Source organism: Blastomyces gilchristii (genome assembly GCF_000003855.2).
Source record: "Blastomyces gilchristii SLH14081 genomic scaffold supercont1.23, whole genome shotgun sequence".
Classification (NCBI taxonomy): Eukaryota; Fungi; Ascomycota; class Eurotiomycetes; order Onygenales; family Ajellomycetaceae; genus Blastomyces; species Blastomyces gilchristii.
In genome coordinates this window covers 687,928-715,105 of record NW_003101659.1, presented here as the reverse complement: position 1 = coordinate 715,105, position 27,178 = coordinate 687,928, and the positions used below count along the sequence as shown (strand labels likewise).

General features: G+C 46.8%; 6 protein-coding genes across 7 annotated transcripts; 3 read left to right on the top strand and 3 right to left on the bottom strand.

The window, feature by feature from the left end:
• Positions 1-920: 920 nt before the first annotated feature.
• On the bottom strand, positions 921-7,611 carry BDBG_08433 (DNA-directed RNA polymerase II subunit RPB1). Its single transcript, XM_002621356.2, has 5 exons — positions 6,967-7,611; positions 6,728-6,884; positions 6,598-6,668; positions 1,657-6,524; positions 921-1,600 (listed from the first exon to the last, which is right to left on the bottom strand). Exons 1-5 carry the CDS (start codon positions 7,093-7,095, stop codon positions 1,585-1,587), a joined length of 5,241 nt encoding a protein of 1,746 aa, XP_002621402.1. The 5' UTR covers positions 7,096-7,611; the 3' UTR covers positions 921-1,584.
• A 205-nt stretch (positions 7,612-7,816) lies between these two features.
• BDBG_08432 (WD domain-containing protein) lies at positions 7,817-11,491 on the top strand. Its single transcript, XM_002621355.2, has 5 exons — positions 7,817-8,031; positions 8,101-8,162; positions 8,229-8,317; positions 8,386-8,526; positions 8,594-11,491. Exons 1-5 carry the CDS (start codon positions 7,962-7,964, stop codon positions 9,693-9,695), a joined length of 1,464 nt encoding a protein of 487 aa, XP_002621401.1. The 5' UTR covers positions 7,817-7,961; the 3' UTR covers positions 9,696-11,491.
• On the bottom strand, positions 9,060-14,456 carry BDBG_08431 (methyltransferase LaeA). The gene is made up of 2 exons (XM_002621354.2): positions 13,138-14,456; positions 9,060-12,932 (listed from the first exon to the last, which is right to left on the bottom strand). The coding sequence occupies exons 1-2, from the start codon at positions 13,860-13,862 to the stop codon at positions 11,984-11,986; spliced, it is 1,674 nt and encodes a 557-aa protein (XP_002621400.2). The 5' UTR covers positions 13,863-14,456; the 3' UTR covers positions 9,060-11,983.
• A 3,104-nt stretch (positions 14,457-17,560) lies between these two features.
• BDBG_08430 (WD domain-containing protein) lies at positions 17,561-19,610 on the top strand (the record flags this gene model as incomplete). Its single annotated transcript, XM_031723556.1, has 6 exons — positions 17,561-17,915; positions 18,190-18,289; positions 18,530-18,596; positions 18,761-19,098; positions 19,173-19,299; positions 19,401-19,610. The coding sequence occupies 6 exons, from the start codon at positions 17,561-17,563 to the stop codon at positions 19,608-19,610; spliced, it is 1,197 nt and encodes a 398-aa protein (XP_031580744.1).
• A 558-nt stretch (positions 19,611-20,168) lies between these two features.
• On the bottom strand, positions 20,169-25,907 carry BDBG_08428. Of its 2 annotated transcripts, XM_031723555.1 has the most exons (8): positions 25,292-25,907; positions 24,799-25,130; positions 24,229-24,677; positions 24,083-24,143; positions 23,989-24,021; positions 23,567-23,873; positions 20,368-23,387; positions 20,169-20,283 (listed from the first exon to the last, which is right to left on the bottom strand). In XM_031723555.1, the coding sequence occupies exons 2-7, from the start codon at positions 25,087-25,089 to the stop codon at positions 23,095-23,097; spliced, it is 1,434 nt and encodes a 477-aa protein (XP_031580743.1). In that variant the 5' UTR covers positions 25,090-25,130; positions 25,292-25,907; the 3' UTR covers positions 20,169-20,283; positions 20,368-23,094. The 2 variants fall into 2 exon arrangements, with proteins under 2 accessions (XP_031580743.1, XP_002621397.1); XM_002621351.2 differs by having other exon boundaries at positions 20,211-23,387; positions 25,296-25,907.
• BDBG_08429 (protein kinase domain-containing protein) lies at positions 21,551-22,579 on the top strand (the record flags this gene model as incomplete). The annotated part of the gene is made up of 3 exons (XM_002621352.1): positions 21,551-21,728; positions 21,813-21,974; positions 22,077-22,579. 3 exons carry the CDS (start codon positions 21,551-21,553, stop codon positions 22,577-22,579), a joined length of 843 nt encoding a protein of 280 aa, XP_002621398.1.
• Positions 25,908-27,178: the final 1,271 nt, after the last annotated feature.

The window sequence follows — 27,178 nt, the reverse complement described above, 5'->3', positions numbered from 1 at the left end:
AATCAATTAACAATCAATTTATATCTAACAGTATTGCATTTTCTCTGATTATTCTCAATCAACTGAATACTCTTCTGCATTTATTAAGTATTTGTTCATATTTTCTCTGTAATCTCATTATAATATACAAAATATAAATTTTTATCTAAATATTAACAGACTTTGATATCAGTGTATTTAAACTTGTACTTCTTCACTCTAGAATGAAGAAAAGAGTAATATATTTCTTTAAATGAGTGAACAGAACTTTTTTCATACTGAATCTGAATCAATTATTAATTAATTGTTAATTAATTGAGAATTAATTTAGATTATCTACATTATTCATCATTTATGTCATTTTCTCAATATTTAAAGACTCAGTTAATATCACATATGTATATTCTTATATATAAGTCTTAGAGTACTCAGACAGATCATAACTGTACTCTACTTTAAAGATATATATTAAATAGACAGTTGCATCAGTTAGAGAGATAAGAACAGACTCAATCTGTATATTTAAGCAATTAGTAATCAATTGAAAACCAGTTAACAATCAATTCAGTGTAAATTATGTAAATACTTATCTCATTGTCAGATTCAAGAATAATCTCAGTATCAGAAGAAGAATTGTAATTATTAATAAGATTAGTAAAGTCTTCTCTGTGTATAAAGATTATGATAAGAGAAAAGAATTATTCTACAATCAATTAAAAATTGATTGTAGAATTGATGATAAATAATTAAGAAAGAAAGAGTGGTTTCAAATTACAAGAAAAGATGTATTGTGCGAGGTCAGGTAGTGGCACAGGCCACATTTGTGAGGTCAGCTTACATAATGAGGTCAAGTGGCGCACTTAGCGAGGTCAAGTTTTCTGCTTCCTGGCTTGGGAAAATTGTTTTTTGTGCCGATTGCGTAGTAAGCAGAAGCAATAGCGCAGCGCTTAGGATAGCAAGTTACGAAAAACCAGAGCCAATGCAAAAAATGAAACTCCCGATTTGTATTTTTTTATTTTCTCTACGAAACGTAGTTAATCTGTGTACACAGAACAGGAAGAGAAGAAAGAAAGCGAAAGAAAGTAAATCGGAGCTCCTTATACAAGTGACGCCAGCACAAAAGCACAGAAAGCATCTCCAACGCCGAGCTATATATTATGTGCGTGGGTGCCAAACATCTAGTGATTATTTTCAGTTTTTTTTCCTCTTCTCAATTTTTCGTTTCTCTTCCACTCTCCTCATATCGTTGGATAAAACCGCTGTAGAAAAAAACCCTTTTTTGGCCAGAAAACATTACAATCTTAAAGGGGGCTGAAAGAGGCGGGCAGAAAAAGAAAACAAAAGCAATAGTACTCACCCAGGCTAAGATGGAAGGCTGTGAAAGGAACAAGCCACAATAAAGAACGCCACATCATTGGAAGAAATAACCAACCAACTAATACAAAGCCTAGCCATGCGGGATGGTTGTTTTTTTTTTGTCGGTACGCAAGTGCTAATGACATGGAGTGGTAGTACAGCGATGTGATGAGGGGAAAAAACCATCGCGAAATGAAAATAAGGGAAGAGGAATTCTTCTCGAAAGCAAATACATAAACAACGTCGAGCCTACTGGCGAGGAGATCTAAAAAATAAATATTAGTACTTGGTCTCTGAGCATATAAACGTAGAATAACTCACGTAGGGTTGAAGGTAGGGGAGGTCGGGCTGTAGCCAGGAGATGTTGGGCCACCCGGAGAAGTTGGCGAGCCCGAGAAGTTGGGAGAGGTAGGTGAGTAGGTTTCCGGACTAGTTGGAGACCAGCCAGGGGACGTGGGTGTATATTTGGGAGATGTAGGAGATGTCGGGGAAAGATGTCTTCCAGTCGATATGCCGAGGGCAGGACTCGTAGGGCTATAGCTAGGAGAAGTAGGACTGAATGCAGGCGAGGCAGGACTGAAGCTGGGAGACGTTGGGCTATAACTAGGGGATGTGGGGGAGAAACCAGGTGAGGTAGGAGAATACGATGGCGAAGTTGGCGACTGTTGGTAGCCTGGAGAAGTTGGTGAATAGGCAGGCGAAGTGGGCGCGAAAGCCGGACTGGCGGGTGAAAACCCAGGAGAGGACATGAATCGAGGACTCGTAATGCTCATACCAGGAGAAGTCGGGGAGTAGCCAGACGATGGAGAGTAGCGAGGAGAAGTTGGGCTGGTATTGAACGGGCTGGTAGGCGAATAACCTCCACCTGGGCTTCTTGCTCCATGAGGGCTGAAGCCACCGCTGAACCCGGAGGGCTGATATTCGGTGAACCCTGCAGGCGTCTCGGATCCAGCTTGTCTGATTGGGGAGAAATTGGAGTCAGGGTCTGGTGATCCAATGTACATGTTGTCCCGCAAAGGGGAGCTGCTATCGTATGGAGTAGCCGCTCCGTCACCAAGTAATCCTTTGCCATCAGTCATTAGACCAGCATTGCTCGAAACGACTCCCATGAGCATATCCTGATCCAGGTAGACATCAAACTCCCCAGTTCCAGCTGGGGCCATCTGTCCTAAGATCAGATTCTCAGATACACCACGGCAGTCATCCAGCTCTGCAAACGCAGCGGCGTCAAGTAGGATCTCCACTGTTTCCTCAAAAGAACATCTCATCAGAGCGCCAGTATCAGCACGATTGATACCATGTCTGGTGACTGCCATGAGGAAGCCCCGTGAAGTCATAACATCGACGAGGAGGGCCAAATGACGGTGGTTGACGTATGATCCATCAAATGCAAGCACCTGGGTTAATTCTCGCAAAAGTGCAGTTCGAGTAGCTTCGATTCCGAATACTTCAAGAATCTCAATGAACTGATTAGAGTACGTGCGAGTTGTATCAACTCCAGGGATGGTCAGGACTTCGCCGAGGGCGGATCCACTGGTTTCAAGAACCCACTCCTTACACAACGGGTCCTCGGCGCTTTGATAGAGAGATCCATCCTCCAAGACACGGACTCTCGATTTCTCATTGATGAATGCGCGTTCGATGCCAGCCACGCCTCGTAAAGTAAGGGTATCAAGCAAGTGGCTTTCCAGCTTCTTTAGAGTTACATCGTATTCAGTGTCATCATCATCGTCATCCTGCTTAGAGTCTTGGATTTGTCGGATACGGATGACCTGCTCGTCAGCGTTGTTATCACTGAAAATAACAGCAATATCTTGCGGATAAGCGTCTTTGATTTTCATTGCAACATCTTGGACTGTAAGACTCTTGTCAAGGAGCTTCGGTCGACTCAAGATGATTCTAAGCAACCATTTCGACTGATGGCTCGAATCATCTGCGACATCCTCGGGGATAATGAAGTAGGATTCAACCATGTCACGGTCCGCTTCAATCACTGTAGATTGGATATCAGGGTCATAGTAGATCTCCGTCGCTTCCGTAACAGACCTCAGACTGGTATGCTCAACAACGCTGCGGAGTTGCTTGACAGACTCCTTGTCCATAGCACGACTAGGGTCCTGATATACAGTCATAGAAGGAGTTTTGATGTGCGTGGCCACATTGAGAATTTCCTTCAGACGAGGCACACCGAGGGTAACGTTCTTGGACGAAACACCAGCAAAATGGAATGTGTTCAACGTCATCTGTGTTGCTGGCTCTCCAATTGATTGTGCAGCCAAGACACCAACCATTTCACCCGGGTTTGCCATCGCCTTGGAGAATCGACTTTCGATAGCACCCAGTACGTGCTGGAATGCGAGCCGGTTAAGAGAGTATTCCACCACAAGTCTGCGGAATGCAAGGCGGGAGCGGAGCTGAGCCTTGAAGAGTAGGGTGGCGCTTTCTTGTGCTTCCCGGGAAATCACATCGTCACCACGAACAACGATAAGGCGGTCCAGTAGGGCTCTGATTTGAGGTATGACCTCTGCAGGATGCAAGTCGCTAATGGCACCTTCTCGAATTCTGAATATCGTTTTCGCCGACTCGAGAATTCGCTGGACATTGATTGGCAGCTGCATCATTTCCTCGTCCTCTTTGGCAACGCTACGCATAAAGGCCCGGTCCTTCAAGAGCTGTTCCCATTCTTCGTCAAGATACTTCTGTACCTCGATATCGCCGGCAATTTCCGTAGCTTGTTCCAACACGTTGGGCGAGAGAGTCCTTTCGGGGTCCATCAGATCGATTCGATATCTGTCGCGGAATCTCTCATCCGAGCATTTAATAATATCGACACGTTGATTTTCTATATGTGCGCCGTCCAAACCATCCTCTCCGTACAGGAACTGGACAACATCTCCAAGCGAGTTGCGAACTGTACCATCGTATTTAACCATGACCTCTTCCAGGGCCTTGACAAGCTTCCGTTGGATATATCCCGTTTCAGCTGTCTTGACAGCAGTGTCAATCAGACCCTCACGACCAGCCATAGCATGGAAGAAGAACTCTGTGGGCGTAAGACCACGGAGATACGAATTTTCGACGAAACCACGAGACTCGGGTGAATAATCATCCTTTGTAAAATGTGGCAAAGTACGATATTTGAAACCGAATGGGATGCGTTTTCCTTCAACGGATTGCTGGCCGACAACAGCAGTCATTTGAGAAATATTGATAATCGAGCCCTTTGAACCAGAACGCGCCATTTGAACAGCATTGTTCAAGTCCTTAAAGCTCTTTTCTGTCTCCGTTCCGGCCTCGTCACGGGCATTGTTAAGGGCGCGGGACACTTTGCTCTCGAAGGTTTCACGGACATTCATACCAGGCAAGGGCTCAAGAGTATTATCCGTCGCACTAGCTGTGATCTCATCAACTTCCTCCTTTCTCACGCGAACTGCTTCCTCAATCTTCTGGATCGTCGCTAGATCCGGAATTGTATCACCAATTCCAATACTGAAACCGTGGTGTAGTAGCCAGTAGTTCACGACGGTTTGGGCCCCATTGAAGAAATTCATCGCCAGTTCAGGTCCATACTCGTTGAAAATAGTATGAATGATACCTCCACCTGTTGCTCCAACCGTCTTTTTGGAAAACATTCCGTACATAAGTTCGCCACTGTGTACTAACAGTCCACCATCAGTTAGAGGGGAGAATTTCTCCGAAAGGGGTGCCTTGTCTCGATCAACCCGAAGAAGGTTCAGACCAGCAGGAAGGACCATGCTGATCACTTGTTTTCCAGTCCACCTCGGCCTGGGTTTCAAAATGGCTGGCTGGGGTATTACGCCATCCCAATCAGGGACCCAAAGTAGAATATTCATGATCTGCTCTTTCGTTAAGAAAACGTCACGACTGCAGATTTTGTAGATTCCACAAAGAGTGTCCTGCACGATACCCATCAACGGGCCGTTTCGTTGAGGGGATACAATTTGCAAGGGCACCATGCAAAGTTGACTGAGCTCAGCGCGGGCCTCCTCGCTTTGTGGAACGTGCAAGTTCATTTCATCACCGTCGAAATCAGCGTTGTAGGGGGTGGTAACGGACAGATTTAGTCGGAAAGTCGAGTACGGCATGACGCGAATACGGTGACCCATCATAGATTCCTTGTGCAAGGACGGCTGCCGATTGAATAGGATCACATCGCCATCCACGATATGACGCTCCACTCTCCATCCATACTGCAAAAAGTTTCTCCCACCTCCACCCTTGTGAAGGCGCAAGTCGATACGTTCGCCTGTGTTGCGGATAACATAACGGGCACCAGGATGAATATCGGGGCCGTTATCAACAAGTTCACCTAGCTTGGCAATGTTGAAAGGAGTGACGACCTCCGGATAAGTTAAAGTCTGAGCAATGCTGAGCGGAACTCCAACTTCGTCCAAAGACAGATTCGGATCACCGGTAATAACCGTACGAGCCGAAAAATCGACACGTTTTCCCATCAAGTTTTGACGCAGGCGGCCTTCCTTACCCTTCAGACGACCACGGATAGCTTTGACAGGTCGATTAGACTTTTGCATAGCTTGTGGCTGTCCGGCAATATCGTTGTCCATATAGGTTGCAACATGATACTGCAAAAGAGACTCAAATTCACGGACCACATGCTCAGGAGATCCTTCCTGTTCGCATCTGGTGACATTCTGATTCGCACGAACAATCTCTGCCAGTTTATATGTTAGGTCGTCCTCTCCACGTTGGCCACTCCCACTACCGCCGACGAGAACACTGGGACGGACTGGTGGCGGAGGAACGGGAAGAACTGTGATGATCATCCACTCTGGTCTGGCATAATCGTTGCTCAACCCCATCAAACGAACATCCTCCTCTGAGATGGTTTTAAATATGTTAAGGGCCATCTGCGGAGTGATCTGTCTCTTCTCAGGCTGTTGTACGTCCATATCGTCCATCATATCACGGTTCTTGCTAGGCTTCCAGGTCCCAACCAAACTAATCCCTTCTTTACGAATTTGTGGCTGAATATTTCCGCATCCACCGTGAGAGTGCACAGGCTTGGAAGGTTCCTTGCCGAAAGGGTCATCATCATCTGGGCTAGGATCAGCTTCACATATCAAGACATCTTTTGACAGCCGCCAAATCGCATCAAAGCGTCGCTTTGGGTCGCGGAAACGCAGCGCTTCCAAATACTTTTGGTCGGTCTGGATTTCATAGATGCAGTGTCAGCAATGAGTAACAACTCATGATTTGCCATCCCCATCAGGGATGACTAACCGTATTTGCCTTGATCTTTCCACAATTGTGGCAAACAGTTTCCAAAAGTTTCTTGATTTTAGTCAGGAAACCTGATGTGAGCGTTAGCTTTAGGTAGTCCAAGCATAGCTAGACTTAACGTAAGTCTCACCAATATGGAACACAGGAGTAGATAGCTCGATATGCCCAAAATGTCCAGGACAGTCGTTGATTCCCTCTTCGCAGGTAGCGCAGCGCCAGTTCCGATCGATGGTACCGAGACGAGGGTCATTTAAACCTTTCTCCCGTGGGCGTTGCCGTTGCTCATCCTATTGTAGAAGCTCTCGTCAGTTTTCTGCTGACGAACGAAAAATGTGATTAAACAGCAGCTGCATTTCCAAGTGCACCAACCATGGTCTCAGGATACTCCACATGGACCACGCTCATCCTCTTGATCTCCTCGGGCGAGAGAAGACCAAATTGGATCTCCTTAATCGTGCGCAGCTGCGCCTTCGAGTAGGGGAATTTGACGGACGTCATGGTTGTAGTTGATGAGAGATGTGATGACAGTTGAAAGGAAACTGTAGTAGGTTTGTAAGGCGACAAGTACAGCAAACACCAGTAAGAGGCAAGGAGCGTTAGCGGTTAGGCAGGCAGTGACGCGATCCTTCACTAGAAACTGAACAGGTAAATCGAGATAATGTCAAAACGACCGCTCCGGTGATGAAAAACGACCGCGGTAGCTGGCCTTCGCCGGCCTTTGGCAGACCCTGCCGCGAGGGCGCCTTCGACCCTTCCAACTCTCTTTGAACGTGATTTCGGGGCGAAAAAGAGCGTAGTCGCTGAAAATACTGAATCAGGCGACGTGAAAAGAGATACCGCGATGTAAAACGCGATATGCTCCGGGTTATGTTGATGGTTGGGGGTCTTGTCGGGGTGATGAAAGGAGATTGTGTTGAGAGTTGCCTCACTTGCGATCGCCTTGGGTTTTAGCACGACTTTTTCCTCAGAGCCGCATGGACTGCGCTAGCCGCTTAGGTAATTATTCTTCACTTGCGCTAGTGACTGTAACAGGCTTGGAGTTTGACTGCGTGGCGGAACTGTCCGAGTCTATGCCCCATTTGGGTAACCCCAGCTGTAGCTTGGGTTTATTTTAGTGAAATGCCTACCCTTTGACTGTTGCCCCGTTTTGGGCTGGTGCGGGAAATTTTGCTCTCCCAGCCACCAAGGGGATGACTAATCCTCATTGACAAGGCGGCTGCTAGCGTTGACCTTGAGGTAACGGGCAGCAATGACACCGGCAAGGAGATCACACCAACGTCTCAGTTATCCTTGGAGTGCTCCACCCCAATGTCCTCGATGAATCCTTGTGCATATCGTCGATTATTCCTGCACCACGAGCCACCATGAATCTGGCTTTGATTGACCCGTTTGTTCTTGCTCAAGACTACCCAGATGCCCTCACGGGCAAGCTCCGTGCGTGCTTCTAGCTTATAACACTGCTATATTGTGAAACCAAACGCTGACAATGAAGCTCTCCTGTAGGCAGCGGACACGCTACTTGCTTACGATTCAACCGCAAGGGTGACTTCCTAGCTTCTGGACGAGTAAGCTTGTCCACTATCAACCGATATTTATTCAGTTCGTCAACTAACGGAGTTTCCCACCCACAGGTTGATGGCACCGTCGTGATATTTGACGTGGAGACCAATGGCGTCGCCCGAAAGCTACGAGGGCATAGCAAACAGATTCAATCGCTAAGGTTTGCTTTTACCATCCACCGATTTAACATGCGTATATTGCGGACGCTGGTGAGCTAACTGGCACTAGCTGGTCGAGAGACGGCAGATATCTACTCAGTTCTTCACAGGATTGGAAGTGCATATTATGGGATATGAAAGATGGCTCCCGCGTGCGAACCGTGAGATTCGAAGCCCCAGTATACATTGCCGAATTCCACCCATTTAACCAGTATGTCATGCCACTGTTATACCCCCTCCAACCATTACCAATATATTCTAACCCAGAAACGCCTCAGCTGGCTTTTTGTCGCTTCATTGTTTGAAGAGCAACCAGTTCTCGTCGATATATCCGCACCGCGGCCCGTAAAACGGATTCTCCCTTCCGCTCCCCTGCGACCTCATCTCGAAGACACCGATCCGGCGGTAGTTGCAAAACAAGCGGCACAAGACGCGAAACATTCAACTTGCGTCACAATATTCACTGCACTTGGAAACCACATAATATCAGGCACATCGAAGGGTTGGATTAACATCATCGAAACCCAAACGTGCACTACAATCCACTCAACGAGACTATGTAACGGCGTCGTAATCCTCCTCCGCCTTGCTAGAAACGGACGTGATCTACTCGTCAACAGTTCAGACCGCGTCATTCGCACAATACTGATACCCGACCTGTCCCAGCTGGGCGTCAGCCTCGATCCCTCCGCTATAAAGCTCGAAGTCGAGCACAAATTCCAAGACGTCGTCAACCGCCTGAGCTGGAACCACGTCGCCTTCTCATCCACAGGAGAATTCGTTACGGCCTCCACCTTCATGAACCATGACATCTACGTCTGGGAACGCAGCCATGGTTCTCTCGTGAAGATCCTCGAAGGCCCGAAGGAAGAACTAGGCGTTGTAGAATGGCATCCTAGCCGTCCGATGGTGGCAGCCTGCGGCCTCGAGTCGGGATGCATATATACATGGTCGATAGTGAGCCCGCAGAAATGGTCTGCGCTAGCGCCGGATTTTGCAGAGGTAGAGGAGAATGTCGCGTATGTGGAGCGCGAGGATGAATATGACATCCACCCCGCTGAGGAGGTGCATCAGCGCCGTCTAGATCTAGAGGACGAGGAACCGGACGTTTTGACCATTGAGCCGGTCAAGGGCGAAGAGGATGATGCGGGGGGTGCCTTGCATGCCTTCCGCATGCCTGTCCTACTCGATATAAGCGACAGTGAGAGCGAGGATGACATCGTGGCTGTGGGACCGGGGACCATGCGGCGAAGAAGTCCCGGTGCGGCGAAGGAACCAGTCAATAATAGTGCGGGCGGTAATAATGGTGGGGAAAGCGGAGGTGCTGCTGTTACGAATAATGGCATGGGCCGTGCTCAAAACAAGGGGCGGCGGAGATAAGGCACCAGAGAATTTTGATAATAATGACGATCGTGATGTATTATGATGAAAGGACAGCTCAAGATGTGTGTGCTCATTTGCCAATGGGATGTGTGTTATCTTGTGTTAGGCCCCCAAGAACTCTCCCGCACATCTATTGTTAGAGGGTGAAATACCTGTTGGTTCTTCGAGCTGAATTTCTTACCCAACGTGGCGCACCATTCACCCTGGGAGGTTCTTAATATTCATCATAGTGGGATGTTGCAGTGTTTCATTCCAACTTGTAATAAAATAAACAATGCATCATTCCAGGTCCGATAAACGGAGGACAATATAACTCTCCTTCCCGTTGCCCTACATCACACCAACCGCGAAGAAAACAATAGGCTACGAATCCAAAGGGGAAAATCCGGAAATAGAAAAGGAAAAAGAAAACAACAGAAAAAAAGCAAAGAGAAAACAGAGAAAGCACACATATCATTTTCCACAACAATGTTAAATATCTTGTCAGCGCACACATAATGTATGTATGTACATGTACATGTACATAGTTACATACATCCATACAAACCAAGAGAAAAAGCGAAAAAACCGGGTTAAAACCAGCGGCGAAGCCCGCTCGCCCGCGCCGCATCATGGCAAAAAAGCACCAACGAGCTAGGAGGTGACTGGCTAAATTGGATATACAGCAGCGAGCCCCCAAGTCCATGTTCGCGCGTGCAGTATCCGCTCTGTCGGGTCCTGAGAACAAAGAGGGAAAAAGAAAAGAGGGGAGCGAAGGAGGCGCTGGCATGCTCTGCGATTCACTTCAACATCTGCATTGTTGCTCTTATCTTCCACCAGTTTCCAATGTCTTCCAGTGGAAATGATATGAGTAAAAAAAACAACCACTAACTAGTGAAACTTGGGGGCGGTGGGAAAGAATAGAAACAATAGCGAGAGTAAGAGGTTGTGCGAAGAGAAACAAAGGGAGGGAGCCAATCACCTGGTTGGATTGTATAGTTCAAAAAGAACCTGTGGGCTGGATAAACGGAAAACGTTGGGTTGTTTCTGTCTGAAGCAAGGCGGAGCAAGAATATATGGAAAAGCAAGTTGTGCCAGGTCAGGTAAGGCAAAAGAAGTAACCTTTTTCTGCTGATTTTATATATTTTTCTATTCCGCTCTCCCACCTGAAAAATGAACAATAGTAATAGTTGGAAGGGATGTATGGTTGGACAATTAATCGTGGTGAGATTAGGATGGAAGAATGCGCGAAATAGGGATATGGACATGCATATATGGAGGATAAAAATAGTTTATATCGAAAGAAAAATAAAGTAGCAGTATATATATGACAACAAATAGGAAAGAAGGATAACATCTTTGGAATATTTAGTGAATGGGTCACCAAAGCAAGAAAAGAGAGGGCCAGGAATGGAGAGAAAGAGAGAGCGCCATACAAGCTAGACATCAATCATTCATCGTATCGAGAGTCATTATATCATCCTCACCAAAAGAAAGGAAGGCATGAGGATACAGAAAACAAGAGAAACCTCCATCATGGTTCCCCCGCTATGGCTTTTGATGTCTTTCCGATCTATGTGTATATCATGGTTAATAATAAAAAAAATTATTCATGTCCAGGAACCCAGGAGAGAATGCTGTACGAATAATAGCCTAGGAAACTGATGACTGTAGGTAGGGGATGTGGAACAAAGCCGACGGAATGGAAGAGGTACAAGGGCTCAATAACGATCGACAAACAAAATTAAATGAAAAATTTTCAAAATTAAATGAGCAGGCAAAATCAGGGAGGAAACGTCTATAGTTGTTGAGGGCATAAGACGGAATAAAGATTTCAAAACAAGAAATGGAGGAAAGGAATTCGTCGTTGCAATGTCGTTTGGTCGGGTCATTAATTAAATGGACTTTTGTGTGTCTCCGGACCCCATTACTGTTCCTTGGAGTTGGGCAACGAGATTTTCAAGTTGCATAGCTTTTCAATAGTGGTCCTTCACCGATATTTGATGCTTCTTACCAACAAGTCAAAGGATAACTATAGGCATTTGGACCCGAAAGGGGGTATGCGACGAGGCCTCTACCAAACCAGTCAAAAGCTGGAATACAACAGTCCCGCCCGTTTCGGGATGATCTGAGAAGCCGCAATCATATTTATCGGGACAACGCGTAAGATGTACTCAGAATCGATATTGTGCCATTCAAACCGGATCTTGGGAGGGGGAAAGAGATGGTAGGAAACCACTGACGTGGGGAGTGAAGGGTTTGTCTTCAAACGTCGGACTAGTGAAATTAAGCACAAAAGTGCGCTTTCATCGGATTGGGTTGTCTGGTCGTCTGGCAGTATATATATGCAGAAGATTGAACACCTGGGTGCGTTTATCAAACGCCTGCGCTCGTGCTTCCTGGGCCAATAAATCAATTTGCTCGACCGACCAGCCCTTTACACGGCTGAGAGGCCCAAGTATGAGAGCATAGGTGCTATCGGAAAAGGCAAAATTATGCCATTTTCCAACCTCCTTTTCGTATTTTTCATCCGGCCATGTGTTTAGCGGCAGGCCAAGCATCAGGTGCTTTATATCCACGAAACCAGCTTCTTTCAGCATATGCGTTGTGCTTCGATTGTGCGCGATCGGCCTATTCGCCTGATCTGTTGCCTCCTTCAGATTTAAATACCATCGATTAAGGGGCTGATCAGCCGAGAACTCATCGTGGCAGCGCGGTTCAAAGTCAATTTCCACTTGTTCGAAGTACCCTGTCCCAGGACGCAGGTGTCGTATAACCTTTTGATACAAATTAGGCCAGTTCGACACACTCCCACATCCCATTTGGAGATGAATCATATCCCAAGAATTCTCTCCCAAAAACCAAGGGCTCTCATAGTCCCGAGGTGTCTGAAAATCGCAATTTGGCGGGTGCTCTTGGGGCTGCATCGCCGCCAGGTCAATCCCCAACACGTATGCGTGTGGGTACCGCGAGGCCATTTCCATTGCCCACATTCCGGTTCCACAGCCAAGATCTAGTATTCGAGGGCCGTGATCGGTAACCATTCGAGGGCCCCCCGAAAGGCTATTCATAAGCGGAGAAGGATTGCTGATTGGAACATCATGTAGCACATTCCCGCGAGCCACCAAAAATACTTTGTGGAAAATATCCAGACGATCTCGTTCTAGTTCATCGCACGGATACATGTATATGCCTCGTCGAAATCCATGATACAATCGTCCGTTTTCCTCGTAACAAGGGTATTCTTCAGTGTACCTATGTTTATCGGAATAGACATTAGCCAAGGGACATAAAAACAATCATTTCTCTATTGGGAGAAATGAGAAGTATGATTTACGGCTGCGAATAGTTAGGTGATTTCGGTCGTGCGAATGGATGAGAGACAGCTGGCAGATGGCTAGCGCAACGAAACACTGTACGGGCATAAAATGGAAGAAAAACGAAAAAGAAAAAAGCTTACGTAGAGTTTACAGTTCCGTGAGACTCGTTTTTCGGAGAGTCTAACTCAGCTTTTGTTTGGGGTTGCCTTCGAGGTGCAAGATCGGTGAGGACTGAGAGGTCCATAGTAGGGTTACTGATGTGATGCCACCCAACGAGGGAAAATGACAGACAGCAGGTTAAACGCGACCTTAGGGGTCCTTCCAATGCCAATGAACGACAACGGGAGGAGTGGGCGAAGAGGAAGGAGGTGGAAGAGGTAGAAGAGGCAGAGGGAGTCTGATGAGGCTGATGGAGAGAGAGAAGCCGGCGTAGCAGATTGAGGAGGAGACGAGGGTTATGTAGATCGGCGTAGCGTAGGGGGAAATACTGGGAGCTGCTTTTATTCCAAGCGACACATGGAGCGATTGATATTATTATTATTACTATCGTCAGCGTTCCGAACGTGCGTCGGGCAGAGGGGCAGCTTGTCGCAGTACCTCTTCGGGCAAGGAGGGTGAACGAATCCGGCGCAGAAGCAAAAGAAAGAATAATAGAAGGAAAGTCGAGGAACAAATGCCAATTGAATGGTACTTGGGCGATGGACAGTGGCTGGCGGGAGAGGATGGTCCCATCAAATAATAATATAGCCTGGCCTGGAGATGTTGCGGCGAGAAGGTGGGATGGAGGGATGGGGAGGGATGCGCTGTACGGTTCGGTACGGGGGTGGAGGAGCTGGTATGGTATCGTATGGTATGTACTGTACATACATTACAGTATAAACCCCGTAAGGTAAGCGGTACCAAGGTGGGCGGGTCTCTTGGCTGGGCGATCAGGTCGGGTCAGAAGCAGGGACTGGACAAACAAAACAGTTGGAAAAATGGAATGGAGAAGATGATCAAAAGAGGCAAAGTTCATGGCGCGGGGAATTAAATGTCTGAAATTTTGTGGGTTTGTTGGTTGGTACCTGGGCACGCGATTTAACCCAAGTAAACCACGAAGAGGTTGAAACCACCACAACGCAAAGACAAGGACAGGGGGGAAGCTGCAGAGAGAGTTAATAGGAGAAGGAGAACAGAGGGTAGTTAGTCCAATCAGTTGACACTATACAATTTGTTGGGCTCTGTTACCCTCCACTCATCAGACATCAGGACTTGTGGACAAACGTCAACGCTGAACTTCACTAACGCCCTTGACTGAAGTAGTGAAGTAGTAAGAAATGGGGGCCTTCTATCAATCATCAGTCTGGTTGGTGCTTGGTTAGCTCACCAATGGCATCATGCAATACACTACATCATCATCCCTTTCATCTCTTTTAAAGGGGCATCATGTTGGTTAGTTATGGTTTTTGTAATAGTCAACAACTTTTTTTTTTTTTTTTTTTTTTTTTTTTTTTTTTTTTTTTTTTTTTTTTTGTGCAGAAAAGTAAAAAAGTGACGACACATGGTCAATTATTATGGGTCAGTGAAACAGCCCCAGATAACAAATTCACATGCGGAAAAGGGCGCTGTGTCGCCATCCCAATCCCGGCGGAGTGGTAGTCGGTTGGAGCTTGTACAGTAATGTCACACCCTTTCTTAGCTTTTCTACTTGTATCAATGTGCTTTGAGAACAGCGTCGTACGGTACGGAGTATATTAATTAATAGTAGTAGTATTGTATTTCACAGCAACATCGGTGGAAAAAATATCTCGGGGTCTTCGGGGATAGTTGAATTGTCAACTTGCCATAACGCAAGGGCGCTCAGGACACGTTAAATCTTCTCCTTCAAGCACGAACTAGGAACCTAGAAGACCTACTTCGACATGCTGGGCGCCGTGCTTGTACAGAAATTTCGCAATCCCGAAGAAAGTTCCGACACTGCTGTGCCTTCTTCAAACGCCGCAAAACTTAAGCGTGGCTGCCACGTCCGGCCAGGATAATTTTATTCGGAGATGTACAGGACAATACGGAATAGATTCTCATTATTGATTGTCTGGTCTGTATGTATCTCAGCCTCGTTTCAACAGGGTTTGCTGTTGGGGCCAAAAGTTAGTCGACAGGCTTGAGTTCATCCGGCTTTTAGTTGCCTAAGTTTGGTTTGGTGCAGCCCTCCGCTCATGTCTCTATTCCCTTCCCAAGTCCCAAATTAGCGGGCACCTCCCAGCAAAGTATGGCGTCAAGATGGATGGGTTCGCTTGGCGCTGACAAGATGTCCATGAAGTCAAAGTAGCCATTTTCGGCGACTGCTGATCTTACAATTGAATTGGACTTTTTCGCAACAATCGTCACCACTTTTGTTCTTGGATAAGCTCAGTCTCATCTCAACAACATTTAGAGGGCCTAGATGTGGAATTTGGAGGGCCCCAGAATATGTACAGAAAAGTTCCGTCAATTTGATCGGGCGTTGAGCTGTCCCATTCTCCACTAGGTAGCCGTATCCGGAGTCATATGTTGGATTGATGTGGTGTTTGATAAGCAAATATGGGCTTCTAACAAATCCAATAGGTGTGTTGACAGTTCATGCATGGGAGTTGTATGCCAACGCTTGAACAATAATGGGCTCTCAAAGCCATTTTTGCCCCATTGGCATACTTCATGGTCCATTTCTGAGCAAGTTTATCCGGGGTTGCCGTTGAGTCCGTCAAACACTTTCCAACTCATATGGTAACCTCCTCCGAAGGACTAGCACTTGATTTACACTTGATTCGAGATAGGGCCTGATGGTGGGTCCTACTGACCGGACGACCATTTATTCGCTCATTATTAACTTTGAATCTTGCACAGAGTTGGTGGAAGCAACTTCAAGCGCTGCGGAGGATTGTACTGCCCAGTACGGAGTACGTAGGACGTTCTTTGGCTGCTGAATCTGGTGGTATACGAGCTTCCCCTTCCATGTTAACTTGCACACCATACCGGACATGAACGGAGATAGGAAAATGGTTCAAATTTCCTTGCTTGAGCTTAGTCGTTCTTCCAGCTGAAAGAAAGTGACGCAGTGAATATTATTCAGGCTGTTTTTAATCAGTTGTGCTGGTCAATTCCTAGCCATGTTTGCTCTGTGACTGGTTGAAGAGGAGGAGGATAATGAAACACCCCTTGCATTAGGAACACGCAACATCGATCGGGGCAATTCTGTGACGCTAAGAGAATTTCAGAAATAAACTCCCATAATCGCAGGGGATTGGATTAAGGGCAGCAAATCATCTTCTCCCTTTAGTTGCTTTGCTAGTGTGAGGAATTCTCGAGATCATGACCTGAAGATTCGATTTTGTCTGCAAAAGAAAACCGTTCTACTCATCATCCCCTCTACTCTCAACACTAGACCTATTTAGTGACAAGGTTGCCTGGTTGGCTTGGCTCTCTACTAGCTTCGAAGCAGCTAAAGAGGAAGATGAAGATGAAGATGAAGTTGAAGTTGAAGTTGGGAAAAGAGAAGAATAGAAGAAGAAGAAGAAGAAGAAGAAGAAGAAGAAGAAGAAGAAGAAGAAGAAGAAGAAGAAGAAGAAGAAGAAGCAGAAGCGTCATAGTTATCAACTCAACAACAGAAGGAGGGAAGGAGCTAGATGAATAATCAATACAAAATAACCTAACTATTGGGTCCATATGTTGTATTGTATGAGATTAGTTCCCCAAAAAGAAAAAGTACACCACTTGGGATGCGACGTTCCCTCCAGCCTAAAACCTGGCGCATTTGAGGACACATAGCCATTGGCCATGATGGACAAACTCGCTTGGGGGGTGGCTTCCCGTCCCAGAGCGTCGGAACACCAGTGTACTCCGTAGTGTACGGAGTACAGTACATACAACTAGCTGCGACGGACCGCCAATGGCCCCAGTGGCCCGGTTTAGCTCATGGAAAACCGACGTGCATGGAGCCCAAACTTCTGCTGTTGGGTCCTTGGGTGACACAATACGGTAAGTTATGTTCTGGGGCGTAAATTACGACCCTATCCGATCCCTTGGTTCCTTCGATTTCAATACCAAGACCCATAAGTCCGGTACTCTTAACATACATACAATACATGGTTAACGTTACATACATACATAACAGTACCTATACACACAACCATCGACATGAGCGCAACCAAGCAGAATAATAGCGTCTTCTTCTCCCATACAAGCTGACAAGGCAGTGAGAGAGATATGTATATTCTGGATGTTTGCGTTGCTGAAGGATAATGATCTCGCGGAAGAGTTGTCGACGTCTTGCTGGATATATACCAATGACTGAGGAAATTACTCGTCATCAATTTTTTTAAAATTTTCTCTCTCTCTCTCTCTCTCTTTTTTTTTTTTTTTTTTTTTTTTTTTCCTCTGCTGGACACACACCCCAGGAAATTTCTTCCTCTCTACAAGCTGTTCGCTCCTTGCCAATCAACTACTATCCCAGGCATCAATGAGTAGATAGATGAACAAATTACCATACATTACCAGTTTCTATATATTGAGGGGGATTGCTATCGAGTCTCGACTGGTCCGTGTCCCATGGCTTCCCCATCACAGTATCGATTGTTGCACCAGACAAGCCAGTCATCTCTCTCCCTGCCGCCTGGGAGCTACATCTACTCTCTATGCCAGAGTGGCATTGATGCGTTGGCTGCGATCTCTTCAGATAACTCGCTGCGACGTTTTGATCGCGAGACATTGAATGTCCTCCCTGATGGGGTGTTCGCAGATATTCATCCTGGTCAAGATGGTGGTGGGGTGACCTGTGTCTGCGAAGTTGATCCCGCCTCTGTCGAAGGGAAGAACATAGTTGCCACTTCGGGCAGAGATGGGACCGTGAAGCTGTGGGATGTGAGGGGGAAAAGAAGAGATGCAGTTCTGACGGTCACAGTAGGTAGGACAATCCCCATATGCGCATTGAGTTGTTGTCTCTTTTCGCTAGTGCTTTTTCCATTTTGATATCCTGAGGCGCATCCCTTCTTTTTTAACGCCGCTCATTCAGTCCCTATTTTTCATCTTTAACGCACGTTTGTCACCAGCAATGGTTTTGACATGTGCCCTTCCTTCATATCTTGTTTATTCCCCCCAAGAAATATATATATTACTATGAGAAAGCTCCATGCAAAATTGAAGTCTTTGGTCGGTGTGCTGATCAGCTCCTGCTTTAGATAAGTCGGCTCCCATCACCGCACTCACCTGTAGCCTGGAACCGTGCACCATCGTTGCTGGAACCGAGCTTGTGTCATCTCAATCCTCTGTGATATTTTGGTAAGTTGTTGGGCTGATTATGCGACTTATCCCGCGAGGCTGAAGCCACGTATTTTGCATCTGATGCGGATTCGGTACCACCAATTCTTCATTATCTTCCCCAGACCACCATTCTACCGGCACTCCCACTGCTGTGCTAGTGACCCAGAGGCCATATACCGCACAAACCTTCTCATTCACTTTCTTGCTCGTGCGAGAGTTCCCTACCTCTCGTCGGACCTGCTAACCGATTATTACCAGGGACATTAGGTCTCCGGGCCAGCCCCGGCTTCAATATGTCGAGAGTCACAACGACGATATAACTGAGGTAATTAATTTGTTCCCTCCTCTTCCATTGCAAACCCCAACTTCCTTCCGTTTCCCTTGTTCATCTTGGTTGCGGACTTTGTGGTTGGGCCACACAGCCCTCCAGGAGATGTATTTCTAGTGCTGGCTCAATTTCCCTTTGGTCAACCACTAAACTATTCGTAGTTGCAATTCCACCCGACCCGGCGCAATGTCCTTTTATCTGGAAGCACTGATGGGCTCGTTAACATCTACGACACCACGATTTCAGACGAAGACGAGGCTCTTCTACAGGTTTTTAACCATGGATCCATTCACAGAGCTGGATTCTTCGGGGAACACGCAATCTACGCCCTAAGCCATGACGAGGTTTTTTCGGTCCACCCTCTTAACAACCCCGACGAGAACGCCGTGGAGCCCGCACCTATCCAGTTCGGTGATCTTCGTCCTGTACTACAAAATGATTATGTAGCGCAAGTCCTCGATGTTCGTGGGGACATGTTTGTAGTGTCTGGGAAAACAAGGTTTGAATACTTTCTTTTTGTCGTATGGTTTTTGCGGGGTATACATAGTCTCTTACATTGCTCGCCTGAGCAAGTGAACAACGACTCGATTTCACACCTTTAGTATGCTCGCCCAAATTTGACTTCGACCTGGCCAATACGTGGAGACTTCCGGGTGCCCACGGCGAAGAACTCGTTCGATCCGTATTTTTGGATAATAATGTAAGTACCGTAAAAAGAAGCAGATCTCATTTCTGCTGCAGCTCCTCTCCCAAATCTCTCAAACTATACTCTGGCTCACACGACCCAAAACGACTGTATAGTCGAAATCAATTTTTACATGTGGAGAGGACGGGCATGTACGTTCATGGAAGCTTGACGAAGGAGATCAACAACAAGGTGAAGATTTCCCATCTAAGCCGTTCACCAAGCGTACTGCCCCAGAGAATGTCCTGCGAACGAAAGAGCATCCATCGAAAGATGGGGGCCATCGGGAGAAACGACATAAACACCGCGGATTCAAACCATATTGATTCACCCAGAATGCCTCCTCTGCGCACATCCTACCCTACTAGTGTTACTCCCTTCGGCTCATGACATCCATACCTACTACTACCCTTTGCTCGATGTGAAAGTTTTTCCCGTGCAAAACTCGACTGTCTGCACAGCCAATAAAAACGTGGCATGTGCCGTTCCATTAGTTACTCATTTTCTCGTCAGCCGCCTTAAACAAGGGAAAGAAAGTTAGAGTTTATTTCTTCTTCCTTTCTTTTCTTTTTTCATCCTTTCATCTTTCTGCAGAATCCAAACGATAAGTCAACGATGGCCAACCACATTATGACATCCGGTTCAAATTCAATCCCACAGGGCTGTTTAACTGACAATAAGAACAATAATCACAATAAGTATCCCACACATTAAAACAAACCTTCTTCTCTTCTTCTTTTTTTTTCTTTTTTTTCTTTTTTTTTCAACTTTTCCAATTTTATTTTCTGCACTCCATTCTTTCTCCATCCCATCGCGTTCACATCATCAAATCGTGCTCACCTTTCCCGCAGCTTCTGGCCCCCAACTCGAAAACTAACCCCACCCCGGTCCCGTTCTAACCAACCCAAGCCCAAACCCAAAAAGAACCCTGGGCAAAGTTATACGAGACTGCTTCCGCGTACTAGTGTCTAGTGCCCGCCAACCGACATCTTCAAATTACTACCTTACGCATGGACGGGACCCGAGGAAGTTAATCATGTAGCCCCAGGTCCAGTACAAACCGGGAGTTAAGTGTGGGCTAACCATTCTTGATGTATGCAAGTTGCAGTACCTTGGCCCCCTCCCCCCCCCATGTGAGCTAATCGTCCATCGCATATTTTCTCGTATCATGTCCGCATTAGGATTTAATATATAGCTCAATGCCGATGTTTAATTCGCTCCCGCCGGTCATGATGGTAGTTAAGGGGGTGTGCCAATAAACAAAATGGAAAAGCCCAAACTTTTTCAAACAGACGAAGAGGGAACTATCTATCATTCAACCTAATCTCTCGATGCTTTCGTGTTTCAGAAGAACTATGGTTCCCTACCTACTCACAGGGACAGGACAGATAGCCAGCGTGGCAATTCATTAATACAGTACATTACTAATTACGCGCGGTTCCTACTCTCTGCCATGCCATCCTCATTACAGAGTAGTTAACCTACCAATAGGCTGTATTTAACTGCGCGGGTCTAGCTATGCCATGAAGAATTTATCCATTCCCTTGAAAGGCGATTCGCTCACCCTTCACCGGGCATAACAGATGAATGGGATGCAAAACACAATTGAGGCTCATAAGTTGCCTGAGCGCCCAATGCACTTAAGACGTTGGTTTCTTTAGCAAAGGTAGTTAACTAGTTAACTTCAGAACGAACGACGCGAACATCAACGGATGTGAAAGCAACCGTGGAAGATCTCCCACACCTCTGCCTCCTTGGTTCATCATTTTGTTGATATGCTGTTTTGTCATGAAGTCTTTATACGATTTATGGCCTCCAGTTGTCACTGCGCCGTATCCGACCAGTTGTTTTTCACGCCTAATTTCGCCAGCCTATGGAAGCAATATCCATCCCCACCACTCATCGTAGAACGGACGCTACCAATTCCCCACGCATCCCCCAAACATGTGGTCCGGTTGAACAAGCCTGGCCGTTATCGCCCTGGCGGAGTATCACCCCATATCCATCGGCGACTGTCTCAGTGGTCGTTACCGATGTGTTTCACCAGCGCGGCTTTGGCACGTACTCCACAACCTGGCTGGCAAGAGATATGAACGTGGACAAGTACTGTACAAGTACAAGTACGGGGCTATAAAAATTGCCATTGCCGCCACAGATATGCCGGTGACTAAAATCCTCGACACCCTAGCACTCCCATCAGAACCAAGCGACGGGGCCGGACAGTCTAGAGAGGCTCTGATGCCTCGAGTGCTAGATACGTTTGCCCATGACGGGCCTCATGGAAGGCTCCGTTGCCTTTGTTACAGAGCCGAGAATGATGACCCTGGCTGAGACGAAAGATGCATCATATACGAGGCTTTTCAGGACGTCTGTGGCTAGGGTCATTGCGGCCCAAGTCATACAAGCTATCGCTTTCCTACATCGCCGAGGGGTGGTCCATGCCGGTATGTATATTAAATTATGTGGAATATTTTATCTCGCAGGCTTTTATATAGGTGTTCCTCCCTTATTATTAACGGGGTTTTTAGGGAACATAAATAATGTTTCACTTGCCGAAAAACATAGACGAGCGTTTCCCCAGAGGAATTATACCGAAAATACGACCAGCCAAATGTCGAACCATTCGTGCGCCTTGGTGGCAAGCCCCTCTCCGAAATGGAGTTCCTACTCACGGTGTTGTACCCATTTTGGTTAGGGAAAGAAAGCGAGCTTGTCGCCCACCCTCTTTGAGGCTAGGATTTTCGTCACTGACTTTGGGGGAGTCGTTTCTGCCGTCTACTAATAATACTCAGCGCCACTATTCCAATGCCCCCGGTATCCTTGGCCCCCTCCGGTGACCTATTTTCATGGACCCCTGTCATTCCCCGCTGACATCTGGACTCTCGCGTGTGCTCTCTGGGATATCATTGGACAGAGGCCACCGTTTGAGGGTTTCAGTCCGTCCGACGACTGGATGATAAAAGCGCAACGTGGATGCACTGACTGGGCAAGCTACCGTGCGACTAGTGGCAGGAATGGGATGCAGGGCAAAGATGGTTTGCGGAAGAGACTAAGTAAGAGAGAGTCTGCGGGGGCAGAGGCAGACCGTTGGTTTATCGCTTCGTTGATTCCATACATGATGAACCCACGGGGTGAAAGTGCAATGGAGAGCGTGGGAGAAGCCGGGAAGAGCGCCCTGCTTGCTATGTTCAGGGGCATGTTGGCTTGTAGGCCGAGTGAGAGACTCGCTGCGATGGAAATCGTTGGGTCTGAGTGGATGCGGAGATGGGCTTTGAGCCGGTGCTTGGAAATGTAGCTGGATAGAGAGGTGATGGGTTTAGGGGGGAGAAAGGGTTCAGAGGATCGCGAGACTATTTACTCCGTACTACGAAGGATGGACGACTTGGCCGATCGCGATCACCCCGATCACCCACTCACGCACGGTCATCTGCTCGGTAGGTAGGTATACAGCTCGACCAAGTTCCCAAGTTCCCCTGCCCTTATCCATTTCATTTATCCTGCTGCGCGTGCGCCACATTTTAATTATTTATAGTCCGTTCCCGAGTACATGCCTGCGGATGTAAATGATGAGGATGGGGATGAGGTATAGGAGTAAGCGTATGGTTTTGAAAACTATATTCACAGCTCATGGTTAACATGGTTTCATCGGCTATCGCAGCTGTATATCTTCCTCTAGCAATAAAACAACCATCTCATCATCCTCATCATCATAATAATAACAATCATCACGACAATAACAAATAAACACACTATTTAACCCCTCCCTCCCCCACTGCCCCAGGTACCACCACCCCCCCCCCCTCCCTTCCTTTACAACTTCGTCTTCTTAATATACATCGACTGCGCATTACAGTAGCTCTTCAAGCCACCAACACCACCCTCATACCCGATACCGCTCTCCTTGTGGCCTCCAAATGTCGCGCCAGGGCTGGCCTCCATGTGCGTGTTGATCCATACCATGCCCGCTTCGATCTGTTCACCGATACGGCGTGCCTGGACCAGGTCGTTGGACCAGATGGTGGAGCCCAGGCCCATCTTGGTGTCGTTGGCGGCTTCGATCACCGCTGCTTCATCTTTCCAGGGAATGAGGGGCACGATTGGGCCTAGAGTGGGATGGGGTGTTAATTCCGTGTTTGTATTCAAGGGAAAGTTGCGGGGGTTAACCAGAAACACAGAAATGAGCAGCAAACACAACGAGGACATGAAGAAAAGGAGTAGAAGGTTTTGTAAAGGGACCTTTCCGAACTGGGCATTGCTTTTATATTGCAGAACATAAACTCACCGAATGGCTCTTCAGTAACAATCCTCGACTCAGCAGGTGGCGCGTCGATGATAGTGGGCTGGATGAAGTACCCAGGCTTCCGGATCTCGGCGTTTCCGCCCGTCACAACGTTCAATTTTTCCTTTTCAATCTCGGCGAAGAATCCTTTGACTTTCTCGTACTGCATGGAATTCTGGATGGGGCCGATCATCACACCTTCCTCGTTACCCTCGCCTACAACGAGCTTCGCAGTAGCGGCACCGATTGCTGCACGGAATTTCTCATAAATGGACTCGTGGACGAAAATTCGTTTGGCTGCGATGCAAACCTAGAGAAACCATGTCATCAGTTCGCTTACCAGCGTTCTTCACAATTTGCAGATTGGGTAAATTTTAATTGATGGCAAGATTGGCGAGTCCAGGAGAGGTATGTACAGTACATACCTGGCCTGAATTAAAGAATGCAGCCATTGCGACCTATGAGTTACCAGTTAGTTAACAGCCTGTTCAGCGGGGATATGACAAGTAAAATACAAACCTTCGCAGCCACGACTTCAATATCGATATCAGCGCAGACAATTGCAGGGTCATTCCCGCCTCTGTGATGGTAGGAATAGTTTTAGCTTCAGACAGATCCTTTCAAAACCACAAAGGCTGCCATATATGAACCGCGTTAAAACATACAGTTCAAGAGTAATCCGCTTCAATGTCTTGCTCGCACTTTCCATGACCTTCTTCCCTGTCGCGGATGAACCGGTGAAACTAATCTTTGCTGGTCCAGGGTGGGCGGTCAACCAGGGCCCCAGGTTATCATCACCGCTCAGCACCTGGAGGACACCAGGAGGGAAGCACTTCTGGCCGATTTCGACGACCTTCAGCGCGCAATAGGGGGTGAATGGCGATGGCTTAACAATGATGGTATTCCCAGTAATGAGGGCGGGTCCAATTTTCATCATGCAGAGCATGACCGGGAAGTTCCATGGGACAATGCCAACCACTACACCTAGTGGAGTGTAGCGGACAGTCACCTGTCTGTCGTTGCTGTCTTCGATAATTTCATCCTTCAGCTCCAAGGTGGTGGTGCCTCTCAAACTGCCGATTCCACCCTGAATATCCATGGCAGCAAATGGGGCCTATTAAGATAATAAAAGATAAAAATAATTAACTCCCCATTTACATACATACATCCTCAGTTTGGTATTTAAAATATATATATATATATATATATATTAGGGAAAAGGGTAGTAGTATTACCGGCTTCCCCTGCTCTTTCACAAGAAGTTTGGTGAGTTCTTCGGAATGTTCAGCAACGGCATCTGCAAAAGCCAAGATAGCCTTTTTTCTTTCCTCGTATGGGGTTTTTGACCACGTCTTGAATGCAGCCATTCCGGCCTCGACAGCTTTGTCGACATCGGTGCGAGTGGCAACTGGCACTGCTGGGTTTGGTTCTCCAGTTGCTGGATTGATGCCATGGCGGGTTTCTGCAGTGGAGCATAATTCGCCCCCGATCACGTTGCGAAACGTGGTAAAGTCGATGCCACCCATATTAGCGGTATATGTATATATATATATATTGAACGGTGTTTCTATTTGAAAAAGTAAATACTTGTCAGAATATTTGAGGGATGGAAATATGTGCCACAATGAGAACCTCAGGTCAGTTGGACAGAGGATGTGGGATAACGAAGCAGAATGCGGGGGGGGATTGGAGGAACGAAGCCTCGGATCATATTGGGAGTTGACACACTAACCAACCGAGGTCGATATCAGGTTCGAAAAGAGACAGAGGACTGTCAGTAGGAATGTTGTAATTCAGCCCTTGGATGAGTGCGATGAGGAGGAGGGAGAGGAGGTGGAAGAGGAGAGGAGGGGATAGGAGGGGTTGACGCCACGCATTATATTGCATTATTATTAAGGCCAAATGGATGGGATGCCTGAACATGTAGAGAATGAATGGCCAGCAGAGCACAGCACAGCTCTGCACTCCAACTGCCCAGGAGTCAAAGGAGTCAAGGATGGCAGGGAAAATCCACAATTTCGCTGTTTGAAGGCGGGGATATTTCATGAACCCCTCAGATGCCTCGAGGATTTAAGCCGGGGATAAGGATGTATTCTCACACTATCCCCCTCTCAACCTCAAATGGCCATGGATTTTCAGTGTTATGTAGGCAATAATGGGGTAACTATAAATCTCGTTGATTCATAACTAACTAGTTATTTATTAGTTAGTTAGTTACCCGTGAATCGCCTATCCACCATCCACCCGATTGATCGTTCATTCAGTAGAGTTCAAGATAAAAGCGAACCATTCAACCCCCGTGGCTTCTTAGCTGTTCGCGGTCTAGGGAGGGAGGTTAATGCTGAGGCGAGAACAAGATTTATAAGTTAAAGGTTAGTTAAGTTAGTTAACTACGTTATGTAGCCGGGCGCTGGGCCAATCAGATATTTATTTAATCATCGTCTAGGATATTCATATAACAAAAACATCAACCGCAGCCGACTCCCGAACGCTATACCGAGGCAGGCAGCTATGGAGGGGGATATGGCTCGGGGTGTACAGAGTACATTCTATATAGCTAAGTTAGTTGATGTGTTGCCCTGAAATCTCAATTCCTTCGGCTTCCGCGAAATTCTCTATGTTATCTACAACTTGCTACTGACCTGACAGTATAGTATGGTCAAGCTGCATTGGATATGAGAGGGGTAAGTTAGATGAGGACATTACCTAGGTATTTCTGAAGTAATAACATGGTTTTCCACACATACATACTGATGGAGTACTCCATACACCCACCCCTTGCCGTCACAGAAGTTGGTGAGCTTGTGTCGATAGGAATTTACCAGATGCTGTCGGAAAGCATTGGGTAGAGCCACATAACCAGTGTCTTATAACTATGTGTATTGACCGGGTCTTGGACTCTCTTTTATTATTGTACATGTATGTACATGCATGTACATGTACAGTACATACATGGAATGATTGTCCTAAGGGCAGGAATTGTTCTCCGGATAATCCATTTGATAGTGAAATCTGATCAGTGCAAAGACTGTGAAAGGTCGAGGTCTCGTGGTATATCCTACACAATACCATCATTCTGCTTCATCTCGACTCTCATGGGCATATGAGTGATGCGGAATGCGGACTCTTTGATGCATGGATAGGCTGATCGTAGGTTGCCATAGAAGTCTTTCCTACAACCTGCAAAACAGAAGCGGTGGTAACTAGTTATTTAGTTAACTAAATAGTTGTCTGAAAACCACTTGGAGCCAGCCGCAGACTTGTAATATTTATCACCAGATGTGCAACATGGAACAGGCATAGACTACGCAGCGTATGCATACACACCCCCCCACAAGGTACATACTGTAGGCTATCATCCAACCAGGATAACTACTTTATCATGGTTATAACCAGTGACAATGTCTCCAGTGTACCCTCCTCCTTCTGCCTACGCGGCGCGCGGGAGTCCAGCAAGGTTGTCCCCAAGGAATTCGGAGTCTTCATCAGGTTCGACAGCTCGGTACATGTACTGTTTACTGATATATCCTGGTCAATAATCATCAAACGCCTGTTCGCCTCTCGAGCGTGAAGACACAAAGAGTCTTCATAGCACCAACGCGCCGTGGGAAGCTC